Below are 17,685 nucleotides of genomic sequence, written 5' to 3' on the forward strand. Positions count from 1 at the left end.
TAGGCATGTTTAGAGTAAGATTTAAACATATGTTTTATTTAAAAAAAAACGTTGAACTAAGTCTATAAAATGTTGTCCTTAATAGATGTGGTCTGCGGCAAATGTATTTTCAAAACCAAGTGGTCCACGATCCGAAAAAGGTTGGAAAGCACTACTCAACATACAAAAAGTCAGTGTTCGAGCTAGGTGAACAGGTCTTCGCAGTTTTGCCCTTCACAGCAGTGCTCGGGCTGTCCCAATAGGATTCTTACAGGAAATATCTCATTTGTTCTACATCCTTCGCTTTGAACGCTGCCATGTATTTTTCTGTAATACGTATGTATGCAACATTTATTTTCAACAATTTATAACAATTTTGCCAATTGTTGATAAACTTACAGAGACCTGTAAGATGTTTCAATTGATTTTTTTTAAATTTTGACCAAAATTATGATTTTACGAATTTTTGTTTTTTTAACGAATCGAAAACAGAAATAAAAATGAGTGTAATTGGTTTTGTTCCAAATTGATAGTATGTATGCTATATGGTGGGAAAGATGCACCTAGAATAGTTGATTGCTTTTGAATTTTCTAAATATTGCCAAAATGTGTCCATCAAATGAGTGAAGCGATTTTATTAAAACTGATTTTCAAAACAACGAAATGACAATGCACAGACAATCCAACAGTGAGTACACCGAAAATAAACACAATGCATTTTTTTGGCCACTTAATGTTGTCCACCAACACAATCGCACACCAGCGCGAGCTCTTTGGCGGCCATCTTGAATTCTCAAAACCCCTCACAACGCCTTTCAAAAACGATCGCCAGCGAGGGAAAATCGCACCGAATTGGAGCGTTGGCGAACTCGCGAAAACCGGTTTTTGTCCTACGGGCCGCTCTGTCAGTCTGCTGTCCCACGAAATGAACGAACATTGCTCAGCGGATTGATTTTGCCTCGTTAAGGCAGCGCTCTGTGAGCTAGCGATAATGGCACATGATATCGGTTTGGATATTGGTTCTTGACAAGTATTTGTGTAATTTATTAAATCTTTTTTGTTCACTTAAACACTAAAAAATCTTAAAGTCTAAGCCAATTCCTTCATTTTTCACAAAAATATTGTTTTTTATTGCAATTAATGGCTGTTCTACAAGACAAGAAACTGATGCCAGAGCACAAATCGAACAAAGTTTTGCTTCTTGCCTGACAGTTGTCGTTCGACAACTGACAGAGCGCTGCCTAAGCCACCAGCCGAAAGAACGAAAGCGAGCGCACAATTTTTCCTCGCGAGTAGAGCACCGAGTCTGCCCAGTCTGGACGGTTTGCAAGTTCTACTTCCTTCGTGCGTGGTAAATTGTTAAGCTTTAAACTTGAGCCGTTTTGCTACAAAGGGGGAGAGAAAACCAACTACATTAGTGCACTACTGCAGCGAAAAGTTGCCCAAACGGTTCTGCCTGAAATATTGCCCTAATCGGCACGCTGGAACAGGTGGCAGTGAATATAAAATTAGACACTCGTAAATTTGCTGACACCGATGGCAATTCGGTTGCCGGGGAGTCCGTTTCTCGCATTCGTCTGTCGATAATCTACAGCTGAGGTTTAGTTGCAAAGTTGTACTTACTTTTCGATGTGCACAATAGAATAGTAATATTTTCTTTTAACTTGAAAAGGGACGAACAAACACCAACGTCCCAACAGTGCGAAAACGAATATTTGATCCAGACGGGTTTATTGCCAGTTTTGCACTGCTCGAATGAAAATTCACTCTAGTTTTGTGGTCTATTTTCATACGATGCAGCAAATGCTGTTAGTTTTCCATCGGCACGGAAAAGAAATATTGGAAAATTTGTTTCATTTACGTAATTCCGACGCTGGTAGTGTGCGTCGCGTATAATTGCGCATGTGTGCACGTGCGTCTCTGCTCGACTGTGTATATGCAGGCGAGCGGATGAATTTGCACGCGATTGTGTAATCCCGGTAATAGTGAGAATATTCTTGGCCGCTCCATTGCCAATTGAGCGATTGCCGCCGGCTGCCCCTCGTCCCCGTACACCTGCCGGCAATTGTACCCCGCGTTTCTTCCCGCAACAACCGTCCGTCGCGAAAAATGCGTCGCCCTTCGCCACAACGAAGGACGGCGCTTCACGCATTATCACGTGCTATTTTCCGTTGGTGGACGAAAGATGGATTGAGCAAGCAATGTTCCAATGCCTTCCTTTTCCGTCGTCTCTTTACAGGATTTACCGGGAAACAACAGAAAGCAGATTCGGGGCTTGCGTTAGCACTTGCGAAAAGAAGGCTAAACACCAGGAAGAAAAATCGTCCTCGCCGTCTTGTGTCGTCGTCGTCGTCCCCCCACCAGTTTTCCAGTTCGCCTCCGTTGAGTGACAGAACAGTGTCAGTGTATTGGTGTGTGTGTGTGCGCGTGTGTTCGTGTGTGTGACAGCAAGGATCCGTCGCCTACTTCGCCGGTATTTCGCCGTCTGTGTGTGTGTGTGAGAGAAAGAAAGAGGGAGATAGTTTTGGAGCACAGAAAGTGTGCTCTACTTGCGACGTGTGATTGTGTGGCGCTGCACATCCTTGGCTGGGTCACATTGGTCCGTTCGTCCTGTGACGCAAAAGCGAACTGTGTGTTGTGTTGTGGCCCTAACAGTACACACGTGCTGCCCGCGAGTGTGCTCCCATTGTGTGTGCGGTGTGTCAATATCCTTTTCCTGCTGGTGCGTCCAAGTCAAGTTTGTTTGAGCTTGTGCAAAAAGTGTCCAACCAAAAAAAAACCGACGTGTGCGCGTGCCCTTTTCAGTGTGTAAGTGAGTGCAGCTGCTGCCGGTACGAGTAACACGGGAATTATAGCATCCCTGCCTCCTCCGAATACCATCTCAACTGCTCTTAGCCCAACAAACTACCCGGTGGGGTAATTTCGGTGCAAGCAGTGCTCAGTACGTACGCAACCCATCCATCCGGCCTTCCTCCGCATTACCATGGCCTTTCTCCGTACGGTTTCGCGCTGTAACAGCCTGGTGCCGCGCAAGGTGTCCTCCCCGTCGTCGACCGGCACGAACGGATGCTTGTCGCACTCGCGGTCGGAGCAGTTCCTGCGACAGTACGGTATTCATGCGGCCAGTAACCACCGTGGCCAGCTGTCGAGCGCTTTGCTGGCGGCGCTCAACCACCGGCTAACCCTGGAAGGACACCCGTCGCTCGACGGAACGCGTCGCTGGCGGTCCACTACGGTGGCGGCTCCCTCGCCCGTCAGCACCGGTGCCCGCCAGCGCCAGCAGCAGGACAACAATCCCTCCACCCCGCAGCGCGATCCGCTGGACGTCAGCTTCAACGATCCGCATGCGGCCTTCAAGAGCAAAACCACCTTCGAGCTGATACGGGCGTACTTCGTGTACGTGCTGTGCTCGTCCGAGTTTTTGGTGGAAAACAATATGAAGGTAAGGACGCGCTTTTGGGGACCGGCCCGATGCCCAGACGAGTCCAGTGTTCGGTGTGGCACTCTTGGGAACGACCCCCAAAGCCCGCTGCCATCCCACGAATGTAGAAGAGTTTGCAAAAGGCGACCAGCTATCCTTCATAATCTGTACGATTTTAACACCGGTCTCCCCCCCCCCCCCCCCCTTTCCCGACACCATGAATGCCGTGCCAGAATCATTTCCCTTCGATTTCCTTTCCACAAATGCTGCCGCTTGAACACGCTCTGTGTGTCCCGTTCGTGTAAGCTAACAATCGACCAAACAGAAGTGAAAATCCGTTACGTCAAGAGTCACTCGAAAAGGACCGTCTGGTGTGCTCTGGGGAACTTCAAAACGAAGAAATACGGTTTCTTCGCTGTCAAGTCGGCTTGAATCATAATCGATTTCAGCACACATGAATACCAACAACGAGGCGGACCATCCCTTCAGCACACTTGGCCCCATCCTAAAGATAGTCCATTACATCCTTACACCGGATCGTTTCCCTTTGGCGGTTATGCATGTGATCAATAGCGCGATATTCTGGCACATGCACAGCCGCCGAGCGTTCGCGTCACATTTAGAACAAGCAGCAACAGAATGGGACTGGCTTGGCTGTGTATACAAGCCCCCTCGCGTTCGGTCATTTCCTTCCTTTGTTGCTAGGGCAGTTCAATACTGCACCGAGGCGTTGCATAATCGTCCTTGTTGTTTTGCGATCGTTTACATTGCAGCTAATTTGAACTGGTGCCCATTATGCAAGTTACGCTACAATGTTGCACTGCTTTACAAAAAACAGCCGGTTACTAGTAATCAGTAGCTGAAGTACGGGTTTTTTTTTAAGAAATAGCTAACAACTCGAAGTATTACTCCAATAAATGTGGCGAATGTCAGCTATGAGACTCAGGACATTTGAGTACCTGTACACAGTAGAAATTCGGCCAGGCTCTACACATCAACAACTACCTCCCGGTGAACGCGTGGGTCAGGCAGGAAGATTTGAGTGGCACCGCCACTGAAATGTGCTAAATTTATCCAACACACACTCTGGTGTCGGTTGGATAGTTTAAAGAATTTTGCAAGAAAAAAAAATACGAGAAAAACACACAAAACACTAGCTAAACAAACCCAGTTTCTCACGCGGTGGAGAGGGTTTGTCTTGCTAAGATGATCTATCACCCTATTCTGTATAATGTTCACACACACACACACACACACCAAGTCGACAGTGAATGAGCAATAAATAAGTGCTTCAGACGACCGGGTAGAAAGAAGGCGACCTGAACACATCGCACAAAACATTGCCCGTGCACCAGCTGCAAAGTTGGCAAGATGTTGGCAAGCAGCGGATCGCCACCGTGTATTGCTCGCGTTTGAAAGTCTCGTGCTCATGTTTGGCGATTCGCATGAGGTGTGCGGGTTGACCTTTTTTCTCAATCTGCCACAAGTCCACTACACATTCGTGAAAGAATACCCACCGGCGGTGTATTTTTGGCACACCGTTGGGGTGTTTCCCATGCCTGTAACGATGGGATCCACGAAGCACGAAAAGCAGGGGACGCGGACAGAACAGGCTCTGTGCTACTGGTGGGTTTAGGCGCGTCACGCGATTGCAGAAAATTGCGAATCATGTGAGTGGACAGCACAAAATTGTAACGGTAGTGATGTTTTGCTATTTGTTAATTTCATTAATTACATGAGCTGCACGATGGATTGACATTGTCCAGCAGAATGATGAACGTTCACTCAATCGGTTCTCTTTTTTACGTTCACTTCGGAACGAACTCAATTAAATTCAGCTCCGGCTTTCGTGCAAAATTGATCAATTTTCCTATCATTCAACGAATGGTATGGCTGTATGCGACACACTTTTATTCCCTGGCGCACGGTAAACGATGGAAAATTGCTAAATGAGCAATATCACATGATAGTGCCGCGACTGACGGCTGCTTGTAACGGCTGCCGCAGTACACCACCCGCGTGTTTCACTGGTCACCAAACAATCCTGCCATACGCGAACGTGTGTAAACCCATCAACGTGGCAGCAAGGGATTGATAGAAGCGGACGTACAATTATGCTAAAATTATCATTCACTTCTAATGCCCACATTCGGTTTTTTTTGCTTCCACGTCACGCAGGTTGTCTGGCGCCTTGGGCTGGCGACGCAGCACACCGGTACGCACCGGTGCTAGGACGACGCACAATTAATTTACATGTGTCCCTGGATCTCTCACCAAAACAGTCATTCAGCTGTGTGAAATGGTGAACCCGTACACACACACACATTGTAAATGTTTTTCGTCAGCCCACGCGCGTGTTGTTGTTACCCCGGGTTCAGTTTTGGCACAGGATATCATGAAAATGTGACAAAACAACCACATCTCCGTCCCATCTCCCCCGTCGCCCCATTTCACAGAAGGGATGATACGAAATGGTTGGTTATTTTTGTTTAGCCGAATGAATGAACCATATGGAAAAGCGATATTACTGCCAGCGATCACGCGATTAATCCATGCTCCGGAAGCCATACTACAGTTTGGATAATAATGAAATTTACTTCAAGGAGCAGGACGCATTCGCGGAGCGATTTGATTTCGTTCAACCAATTTGGATGTATTGCCCACAACCGGCAACACACACGTACGTAAAGATACGTTTGATAACGAGTTGCATTTTGAAATGTAAAACATAGTTGCTGGTAGTAACACTCCGTACACTAAACATTATCTAACGGTGCCAACTAACCTTCCCAATGATCGTTTGCAATAAGGAAACGTAGCTGAAGAAGCATGTCAAGTGGTGTTGGGTTCTATATTTAAACCTGGTGCAGTCGACGGGCAGGGCATCACTAGGCAGAGACTCTTGCCAACAGCTGAGAAACGTTCAAAGTTTGGCAGTTTGTATTGTTGCCGCCGCCGCCGCGCTACACATACCGTTCACCAAAGTGGAGAGGTCAGAAAGACCAGTGAACCGGAACCACCTCAAACCGGTGCGAATTCGGCCCCAAGATATTAGTGTTGCTTAGCACAATTAAAGTCACTTTGCGGTTGGACGCACGTGAGCCGTGATCACATGATGATCATCCATTCCTCGATGCAACCATTATGGCAGCTTTAAGGCTCTGTCAATGGTTTTGCAAACTCCAAAGTCAGGCCTGAAAGACTGGACGTTGAGCGTTAAACGTTTCGACAAACAGGGAGGTGGAATGTATTAAGTTGTTCGCTGGTAGCCGAAAGATATCCCCGCCCCCCTAAAGACAGCTTCGTGACCACGGGCCATTATCATTTCACAATCAGTGCAAGGTCTCGGTTGCGACTTGCCGATTACCCGGCCACAATGCGCTAGAGTTTTATTCCATGACGTGTGGTGTGTTCAAGCTTAGGACGACAGATCGTCATGGCTGCACACTGCGTACTCGGTTGTATTAATGGCGCTAATTAAACGTGTTTAACGTGCCGTCGGTAAAAAGGGGTATAACTGACTGTGTGGCGCACATCACACCTTCACGGGATGTGGAACAAGAAATTCTTGGCAAACCAGTGAGGCCAGTATGGTGCTCTACATACAATGTATTGGTGCTATTTACAAAACTTTCCGCCCGTGACCGTCATCTAACCGCGAATGCACAAGTTGATGGACATCTAAGTCGGAAAAGCCTGCCCAAACGAAAGTATTCGTATGATGATCTTACATGATCTTACTGTATGGTCAAACCAGAAGCCAGATCTTTATCTTCCAAGATTTGAAGGGTAGGTCCGATAATGGGGCCATCCGCACCCGCATGGATAAGAACATGAGAAGCGCGTAATAAAATAGTGCTGACCTTGGCAATGCACGCGTTCCGGTTGGTGGCGTTAGTGATGCGGAACCTTCGCTACTAGCGCTTTTTGCAAAGACGCATGCGGTCTCTCGTACTATTAGAGGCCGGGGCGGACGATCGACCAAGCAACGTGCCAGAGTAGCTGTGAGCCGCACGCGCTAAAGTAGTATTTGTCAACTGGCCCGGTTAGTGTTTGTGCAACTGGGCTATAGTTCCTTTAGATCGTCCGCGTCACTTGTGCCGCCGGGTGCCGCCAGCCCGCACCAATCGCCCCCGCATAGTTTGGATCCCATCCACTACAACTTAGTTGCATAACCTCGCGATCGGTATTGCACTTTTTGTTGCAATGGGCAGTTTCGCGGGAGGAAATGTGACGTGGGAGGATTTTTTATCTGTCATCAGCTGGCAACTGTAAATGGTACGAACACATATCACTTCCACCACACCCATCGTTGTGGAATATTGATCGTCGGACGGAGTGAACTGCTAAAGTCTCATTACTAAGTGCTCCATAAATTCCTAACGTCGGTTCAATGATTCATGCACATAGGGCTGGGCTGTGCTCTAGCAGGTTTCGTATTGTCGGGGATTCTAATTTTGAACTATATGATAAATTGAGAATATGCAAAAAAATTACAAATAATATTTGCAATACCTACGCTTAGCTAGAAATTATTGTTATAATAGTTACTAAGCAATAGTTTATACCTGTTTCTAAGCGGTGAGTCAAAACATTAGCAGAATGCGTTAGTCTATTGGTGATGACAATCGTGTAAGCGACAACTGTTCTTTGCCGTCGTGCTATATCTAACAACAACCGTTTCCAGCCAAATGCTGTTCAGTTTATTTTACGAGCTTCCAGAATTTGCCTTTACGATCGTGTCGTGTCTGAGTGGCGCGCATTGTCCAAATGGCCAAAATCGCTACGGATTGAATGCAAATTGTCCTGAACTTGAGATGACATTGAGGATGGCACTCTTGTGGCTTGATAAAATGAAACTACCGTGAGTGTGGACACGTTTGCGCGAATGGGTTGGCAAATTCTGGTCATTCATTTTATGTCCTAATTAAAATGATTCGCGAGTTGACGAAACAGGTATCAGTAAATCTCGGTCGATTGTTCGCCGCTGCACGATCCCTAATCTGATCCCAATTTAACAGCTTCCCTGTATCCTTCTTCTTCACACTACCCGAACTCTTCATAATCTAACCGACATGCAGTGATGTATTGTGTAACTAACAATTGACCAATGTCTCTTCCTTTCTTTTTCTTTGTCTCTTACTCTCGTTTCATTATGTATGTCACATTGGGCTTTTGCCTTTACTCTTCATCGAATCTTGCTGCACGAATTTCGGAACTCAAAATTATACCAATTGGAATGATATGATGGCAAAATTCACCGTACCTGTGTTACAATGATCCTTACCCCGCATGTTCGGCCCAACTATCCCTGGGAATCGCTCGAAAATTCAAAATGATTCGATACCAAATTGTGCCGCGCATGTCTATCATTCTGCATCTCCGAACCCCGATCATCGTTGCGCTGCCATCATACGAAACACACAATTACGCCATTACCAAAAAACGGTCGGAACGGACCGATTCTTCCTTCATGCGATACTAAACCTCCTCAAACGAATGGCGTGTTGGTTATATATTGAAAATTGGAAAAATTATATTGGAAATTGAACACAATACGATTTGGGCATTGAAATTGGCGTAATATAAAACAAAAACAACCAAACGAATGATTTGGCAATGCGCAAATGCAATGATAACCAATAAATTGGCAAAAACAAATGCAATATAAAACATTTAAAACAATACACACAATCGTCGACCGTTTGCGTGTTGTGGTTCGTGAATGGCGACCGTATCCTTGTTGCATGGAATACACTACTACCACCAAAAACCACCTGCCACTTCCGACTCCATCTGCGCACGTTCTCACGCTCATACGAACCCAACGGCCAATGTGTAACGATCATCACACCATCCCGCGCTCGCCTTGCGCAAATCGCACGTGATTTTACAGCTGATGAAAGTCGCGCAAACAATTCTCGGCGAAAAGCTCTTTACGCTGCTGATGAAGTATACATTCTATGGCCATTTTGTGGCCGGTGAAGATCAGCAAAAAATTGTCCCAACACTGGAAAGGTACATGTAACCGCTAGCGAATAGTTGTATTTCTAATGGTATTATTTTTTCTTTTGTATCGTTTTTTTCTTTCTTTTTTCATTCTTCACGTTTGTTTTCGCTTTTATCTTTTGTTCAACGGGATCGATGGTTTACCATTTACTTTTCGTCCTACAATATTTGTTGTTAAACTACAACATGAAAAACTTGTGTTCGCAAAATTTTGTCTACAAAAATCTCATCCTCCCATTCGCTTTTTGATTGGATTTAACAAACAATTAAATATAAACTCACACATATGTACACAAAACTCGCATCCTCGAACGCGGCAATGTGTCTCTCTCTCTCGCATCTGACTGATTGTGGATCATCAACTCCCCCGGCGGCCCCGACCAACCTGATCGTTCCGGAATCCGGTCGTATCGGCGGGCTCCCTCGATGGTTCCACCCGAACGGTTCTGCGTCCCTCTCCCCTCTTCTGGCCCGATAGATCATGAAACTGATGCGAGCCATTCTCGGCGACCGGCTGTTTGTCTATCTGATGAAGCAGACGTTCTATGGGCATTTTGTGGCGGGCGAGGATCGTATCCGGATCGTGCCAACATTAACAAGGTGTCTCTATTCCTACCAATTTCTATACGTTTCCCGTTTGTGATTGCGACCTTTTGTAATGAGAAAACGAATGCATTCAGGCAAAACATTTCCACTTACACGACGACCCGAATGCGTTGGATGCGCGTTTATTGTTGGCTAACTGACTTGTGCACTTGTTCGTGATTCTTTCATCACACCACACCTGTCCCGCACTTTCCCTTCCACGTGCTCCGGAAGAACGCCTTCTGTGGCGTGAAGCACACGTGTGCGTTCCATCCCAAAACTCCTTGTTTAGTGTAACCATCTTGTGTCTTTACGTCTGTTTAGTACATGTATTGTTTACCATCAGTGCCGTGTTGATGTTTGGACCATAATTTCGTCTGACGATGCAATACGATTTTTGACGCTCACAATTATTTATTTTCCCTTCTGCATCGTTCTTCGTTCTTATATCGTTTTATCCATATACAGACAGTACAGAACATGGCTGTATGCCTTTCATTTTATGTGTATAAATGGGCACATTGCGCAACGTAAAGTGTTCAGCGTGTTTGTTACAGTTTAATTTTCCTGAAATAAATTATTTTTCATCTAATTGTAAAAAGTCATGTACAAGACTCTGGTGGCAAGCTCGAAGAAAATAGTATGTTTTTGAACTTCGATAACAGTTTGATAACCTCATGAATTTTATGTTGATTTCAATAGATATTTTGTAAGAAAAACACCCGGAAATTTAGTTTTCATTCCATGTATAGTTGTAAAGCATCCATCTTGAACTTATGTACATATAATTTCTGATTACATAATTTTGCATAGATGTTTTGTTTTCATAGTACTAACAAAGATTATTCACGGAAAAATAGGCCCACCCGAAAATTCTACCACAAGTACACATATGCTAATCGTTAGTTTCCTTCAAAACATATTTTAGATTGCGTTCGTTCGGTGTCAAACCGATTCTTGACTATTCGGTAGAGGAAGATCTGTCCCAGGAGGAGGCAGAAAAGCGCGAAGTTGAGTAAGTAGATCGGGCCTGCTCCGGGACGTCTGTCTCGTGTTAAAGGTGTCACACCTTTCTAATATCCAATTGCATCGTTCGCCACTTTCAGAGCTTCAGTGTCGTCCGCGGGAACCAACCTGTCGGAGGACAGTGCTGACTCGCTGCCACAGTACAGCGTCGATAAAACGTTCGCCGATCGGCGATACAAGGTGCAGAGTGCCAGGACGTACTTCTACCTTAATGAAGCCACCTGCGAACGCAACATGGAAACTTTCCTCGAGTGTCTCGACGCGGTCAAAGGTGTGTATAATGGTCACGAAGACAAGGGAAAGGTTTACTTATGAAAGCCTTGTTCATAATATTTTGCAAATGTGATAGACGCTAATAATAACTTACACAGACACACAGACACACACTATAGATGTGGTGCAAAAATATTGTACCTGATTATGCAACAAAACCCTTTTTACCTAAAAATATAACCCTTCCTTGGTGTCACATGATCGCGTTAGCCTATCATTAAAATCGATTGTCCATCAACAGGTTCGTGGCGTACGATTTGGCAAACCACAGGGTATTACAAAAAAAAAAACTAACACAAATGAGAACCAACTTGTGCGCACATGGGCTCAGGGCTTAAAACATTTGCTGACCGGCACCGAATTTGCAACGGTTGCATAATGAGTGCTTCATTTTCTTCTTGAATCGAGCACAGTGCGATGATGCACTCGCGGTCCGGTCACCGCCCGAACGGGTGCACAGCTGCAGCGAGAATATTACTGGTCTTACGTACAGCCGAATGCTCGTCGTTTTGTTGGCCCGAGAAGCAATAAAACAAACAGGAAAAATAAACTGGTGCATGCTGCAGCAAGAGAAACCTGACAACCGAGTCTAGCGCAACTTTTACCGATAGAAGAGATGACCACGTTGCATTCAGCAGCGGGTCGCTCTGCTCCGCGGATTGGAATTTTATTTATTGCTCCACCTGACGGCACCGGAGCGTGATCCAGCAGATGGGGAGAATGTAGCCGGTGTGGTTGCTTTCTCAGCCGGTCGCTCGTGATTTTCTTACGCTTCACTTCCTTCCGGTGACTTCTGCTTCTGCTGGAACGTCAGGGGCGGTTGCCGAAAATGGAACAACAGTAATGGTGCGATCGAAAATGCTGCACATCGCGCCCCTATCGCTGCTTCGTTTTGCTGAGAAAACGACCAAAATTAATAGGCTCTGCGTGTTTGCGGTGGAAGCCATTTGATCGCAAAATTCAGACAATGCCCTTGGGCGATGGCGAAACGTATACTTTTTTAGAGCAGGACAAACCGGCCAGGGTATCTCAACTTTCTTGTTGTTACATTTTTTGTGTTCTTCCTTAATCAAAAAAGAGAAACACGTTTTTTGTACGTCTGGACACACGGGGCCCGCGGTGTCCGGTTGGCGGCGCATAAAACCTGATTTTGCGATAGTGTTTCTGCCACTGACCTTCTGAATTGCCATTGACCGGACAGTGACTATGAGTGTGCGTGTGTGCCAGTGTCCCAAGCAATTATCTTTTGCTTCTTTACTTCTCTGCAGAATTTCGTACCATCGCTTCTAAAATACACTTTCAACGTAGATTTCATAGGATGAAGAAGTGTTTTACGAGACGAAAGTTTATTTGTCTATATGTTTGATTTAAATTTTTTTTGTTTATTTATAATGAATGTTTGAAATGAAATTTACAAAAAAAATCATATGTTTCCTTGACCCAATGATGGATAAAACAACATACCAAATACGCTTGTTGAATATTTGTATTACAGTTGCACAAAATGTAACGCAAACTACAATTCCAACAGAAAATGTACACGTCACGTGACGCCGCTAGATATGTTGCCCAGCCCACCGTATAAAACAGACAGGCTTTACGAGCGATATCGCGCCACCAACCACTGTCTGCACCTGCCTGCACGCTGTTGGAAGAAGGAAAACCATGTTCACGAGGGGCTCGGCCATCATTACGTAGGGCCGTTTTTTTGTTTGACGTCATTGTAGAGCAGATATGCAGCATTGGTCGGGAATGTTGGTTGCTTAATGTTGGATCACGCGCTGCAAATTATAGCCGAATGATTCAGAACGTTTTGCGTTGTGTATTTTCTCGACTGTCGATGGCCTATTTCAATCCGGCGGTGTGTGCGAGTGGGCAGAACATGCCAAGCAGTGTGCAAGCATGACATACAGGGCACGGCCGGGGACAGAGTGATGGAAAATCGGGGGGAATTTTCCCATCATGTGTGTGAGTGTGTGTATGTTTGCATGTGGGTGGAATTGAACGATGGTCACTCTCGTAGTGTCACTCTTTCGCTTCTTCAGCTTGTAAATTCTGGTGAGTTCCATGAGTCCCATCAACACGGTGGGTGCGTTTGTACTAAAACGCTCTAAAACAGTTTAGAACGAATGTGATGGATGTCGATTAAAACATTTAATGTTAATAATATACATATTCTTTTAATTTGAGTCATTTTACTATCTTATTTAAAAAAAATTCAATTCAAATTTGTTTCCTCATCCATTTACAGGCGCCACATTCGGTACTGGTATTACTGCTATTAAACTTACTGCCCTCGGTAGACCACAGCTGCTAGTACGTATTTTGCACTCAGAGACGAGCTCTCTGAAATCCCTTCAGCATGCAATTCCTTAACGAAAATCCGATTCCGTCCATTGCAGCTTCAAGTGTCGGAAGTAATCATGCAGGCTCGCCGCTATATGATGGATTTGGCCGGAAGTACCGGGAACATTTTAACGCATCACAAAACCATTCAAGATCTCGAACGCTATCTCGGCAACGTTTCCGATAAGGCGGAGGTAAAGCAGTTTTTGGAGAAGGTGACATCCGACAAAGACGGGTAGGTGCAGCGAGAGCCATTTTTGTTTTTTGCAAGAAATTGTATCAACCATCATTATCGTCCACAGCATTCTGCATCTGTTCCCGTGGACCGGTATTATTAACGAGGACTGTCAGCTGAGCGAAACCTTCCGCGTGCCGGACCCGGTTACCGGTCAAATGCGTCGCTTGATCTCAAAGATTCCACCCAAAGAAGAGGAGATGTTCCGTAACATGATCAGACGATTGAATACTATTGTTAAGGTGAGAATTGTTTGTGGCCGAAAGAGGATGTACCGTAGCGGATGGGATAGATGTAATTTACTATTTTCTCGCTTCTGTCTCCAGACTGCCCAAGACCTTGACGTTCGTATTATGATTGACGCCGAGCAAACCTACTTCCAACCAGCCATCTCTCGAATCACACTCGAAATGATGCGAAAGTATAACACCGAAAAGGCCATAGTGTTTAACACCTACCAGTGTTATCTGAAGGACACGTACAAAGAGGTAAAGGGACAGCAGCAGCATTTGGATGCTTCTTTTCTTTCTCTCTCTCTGTCTCGCTAAAAGATGATATTTATGATACTCTACCTCGTTAGGTGTGCACGGATCTGGAGCAAGCCAAGCGTCAAAACTTCTATTTCGGCGCGAAGCTTGTGCGCGGAGCGTACATCGAGCAGGAGCGTGCCCGCGCAGCCGCACTGGGCTATGAGGATCCAACTAATCCCTCCTTCGAAGCAACTACCGAAATGTACCACAAGACGTTGACTGAGTGTTTGAGACGCATCAGGGTATGCACAAAGCAGCTCCTTCTACAGGAATGAGGTTGAACTAACTAAATCTGTTTCTTTTACGCTAACCATTGCAGATTCTCAAAGATGCAAACATCGATCCGAAGAAGATTGCCATCATGGTTGCATCGCACAACGAGGATACGGTTCGGTTTGCCATTGAGAAGATGCAGGAGATTGGCATCCATCCGGAAGATAAAGTGATTTGCTTCGGTCAATTATTGGGCATGTGTGATTACATCACGTTCCCGCTCGGTAAGAACCCCCCTGTCTCGAACGAACCTTCACCGCTAATCTGCTATCCTTCCTCTCCTACCATTTGCCACGTGCCAGGTCAAGCCGGTTACTCGGCCTACAAATACATCCCGTACGGTCCAGTCAACGAAGTCCTGCCGTACCTGTCGCGACGAGCGCAGGAAAACAAGGGCGTGCTGCAAAAGATCAAGAAGGAGAAGCGCCTGCTGCTGTCGGAGATCACCAAGCGGCTAGCCAAGGGGCAACTGTTTTACAAACCGAAGGGCAAATACGTTCCTATCTAAGCAGGTGCGTGTGTTGTATGCTTTCGCCGTGGTGACGGATGGAGCCGACAGTAGTAGCACTCTACCGCAAGGCAGCACACCTACACACGACGCGCGAACAAGGCTCGGTTAGCGGTAGCAGCAGAATTGAATTTAATAACCCTCTGAACCTCCTCACATCCCCTTTTCTCACGTGAATAGTTATTCGTGCTGTTTTTTTTTTTTTTTTTTTGATAATAATTGCGAGCATCTTTTAACAACATCCCTTACGTAAAAGGAAAATAATGGAAAAGATGCAAACACACACACACACGCACGCGCGCAGATACATACAAGGGTGATGTTTTATACTGCCAAAGTATTCGCCCGTAGTAGTTATGGCAAACGTAGGAACCGTAACCAAAATCATCCGAGCCCCGCCGACAATGTGATTTTTAAACCGTTTGACACGGAACAGCGGTGTAAGATGTTTACGTTTACGTTTCTCGTTATTTTTTTGTTTTGCTTCAGCTACTTTCCCCACAACACTTGACCGATGTGTGTCGTTAGATCGTGCACGTCGTGATTTCGGTTCAATGTATAATGTGCTCTCCAAAATGTGTGTGTGTATAGGTTTGTTTGTTTGAATGACGAACACAGTAATGTTTGCCCGAAATTGATTGACTACGTGCTATTTTTCATCTTTCCTTGCTTTATGTTTGGGGAAAGACTTTTGCCGATATGTGCGTTGGCCCTTCCTGAGTCTGCTACAGTTTATGATATTGAATCTGCCGTACACAGCGTAACTTTGGTTCAGTTGAGCTACCGAACGGTCCTCACTTTAGCATACCTATTTTAATATTTCAAAACGTAGTAGATTCGAACGCTGCACCATAATGGCGGGTGGAGAAGGACGCGCTCAATTGTTCGATCTACTCCGATATATTTCTTGCCCAAAATCCGTAACTATCCGTAACAATTTGCTCATGTTCAGTGCTGCGACATCTTACCGCGAGCGTGTGTGTGCGTGTGTATGTGAGGACCGTTTTTGCGGCAGGACTGGCTTCTTCAGGACGTAATGCTCCGGTGAAGGCATGACCCGGCTCGGATGATCCCTGTGTATTCTGGTGAACATCATCATTGAATGTTAGTATTATATGCTTATTATGTGAAGACAGGAAAGACAAGAACGCGCAACGGTAGGCAAATTTTAGATACTCTAGAATCCAGTGATGGTTACAGTGCAAACCAGCAACGCAAACACTCACATTTACAACCACCAAACCAAACGTACATGCACACACATACACACTTTGAAAAGTGCTGACAATAAACTGAGTATAACAAATTCAACTAAATGTGAAGCAAAGGCATTCGCCAGAGTAAGCTGAGTGACAGATGTGCGCTTCGCCCAAACGCATGTCCAACTGGCGAAAAACACCCTCTCCCCTCCCAGGTAGTGAGTGTGTGTGTGCGTGTGTATGTTGTATGTGATTGAACCAGTCAACGGCGTTTTATCGAGAAATAAAATCGACCTCCTCTCTGGTGGAGTTGGCGAAATAATAGAGCAAAATGTTAGGCGAGAATTGTAATCATATTTAAATGTGTGAATCAAACCACTATTACAACAACAACAACAACAACAACAAAACATACCAAACAACAAACACGAAACGAATGCGATACAAATATTTCACAACATGTTCTAAGTAAATGTTTGCATGTTCCAATATGTTCCGTCTATACCGAGGGAACTGAAGCCGATGAGGGGAAAACAAAACAAAACAATTATGGTAATTACCGATGCTAGTGATGAATATTATTAAAAGGAAAAGATAACAAAGAACAAAAATGGATCTGAATAATGAATAAGACATACTATCGAGAACCTATGCTAAATGTGCACACAGCAGCAGCAGGAGCAGCAACAGATACAAGGAGAGAAGGAAGGCTTGGGATGTTAATGTTCTCACGTATTTGAATGTGTTTGTAAGGTTTGAAAACAAAAAAAAACAAAAACAGAAATGGGCATATTGTATCGTGTGTATTAGTCCGACGAAAGTGGGAGTTAAACACCCACAAACGTCGCAAACGTCGTTGTCTCTCGGAGCGTTGATACTCAATTTAAAATCGAAGGAAGAAACCCCCACCCTTCCCAGAAGGGGGGCGCATGGGTGTAACTGACAAATGTCCTGTTAATTAATTGCAAACCTCTCTGATCGTACGATGTGTAAAAATTCTGAGACAAACAATAAACATACTGAATCAGAACGAGCAACCGGGGGCACCGCGAGATGTGCTGTAAATTTCATCCGAACATTTGAAAATTGCGCCAAACGCGTTGAGCATGTTAAATGTTGCGCCAATGGTGAACATTTGTAGTGTTCCGCTTGCAAAAGGGCTACACAAACTGTATGTGGTAAAAAAAAATCATGAAACTAAAATAACACCATGGTAACATTTGTTATTTAGCTTTGTGCAGTGAAGTTGATGACTCGTGTTACAACTGCTTTTTTTAAGTATTTTTTGTTAAATATAAAAC

The 17,685-nt window shown here is 45.0% G+C and overlaps 1 protein-coding gene across 5 annotated transcripts; it reads left to right on the forward strand.

The window, feature by feature from the left end:
- The first annotated feature begins 1,205 nt into the window (after positions 1 to 1,205).
- On the forward strand, positions 1,206 to 17,421 carry LOC120893646 (proline dehydrogenase 1, mitochondrial). 5 transcript variants are annotated; one of them, XM_040295657.1, is made up of 12 exons: positions 1,206 to 1,330; positions 2,219 to 3,421; positions 9,297 to 9,418; positions 10,923 to 11,009; positions 11,101 to 11,291; positions 13,545 to 13,609; positions 13,696 to 13,874; positions 13,942 to 14,116; positions 14,201 to 14,362; positions 14,455 to 14,646; positions 14,724 to 14,901; positions 14,980 to 17,421. In XM_040295657.1, exons 2-12 carry the CDS (start codon positions 2,963 to 2,965, stop codon positions 15,183 to 15,185), a joined length of 2,016 nt encoding a protein of 671 aa, XP_040151591.1. In that variant the 5' UTR covers positions 1,206 to 1,330; positions 2,219 to 2,962; the 3' UTR covers positions 15,186 to 17,421. The 5 variants fall into 5 exon arrangements, with proteins under 5 accessions (XP_040151591.1, XP_040151588.1, XP_040151589.1 ...); XM_040295654.1 differs by lacking the exon at positions 9,297 to 9,418 and adding an exon at positions 9,888 to 10,009; XM_040295655.1 differs by lacking the exon at positions 9,297 to 9,418 and adding an exon at positions 9,888 to 10,009 and having other exon boundaries at positions 1,227 to 1,323.
- Positions 17,422 to 17,685: the final 264 nt, after the last annotated feature.

This window comes from Anopheles arabiensis, chromosome 2 (assembly GCF_016920715.1).
Source record: "Anopheles arabiensis isolate DONGOLA chromosome 2, AaraD3, whole genome shotgun sequence".
In the NCBI taxonomy this organism is placed as follows: domain Eukaryota; kingdom Metazoa; phylum Arthropoda; class Insecta; order Diptera; family Culicidae; genus Anopheles; species Anopheles arabiensis.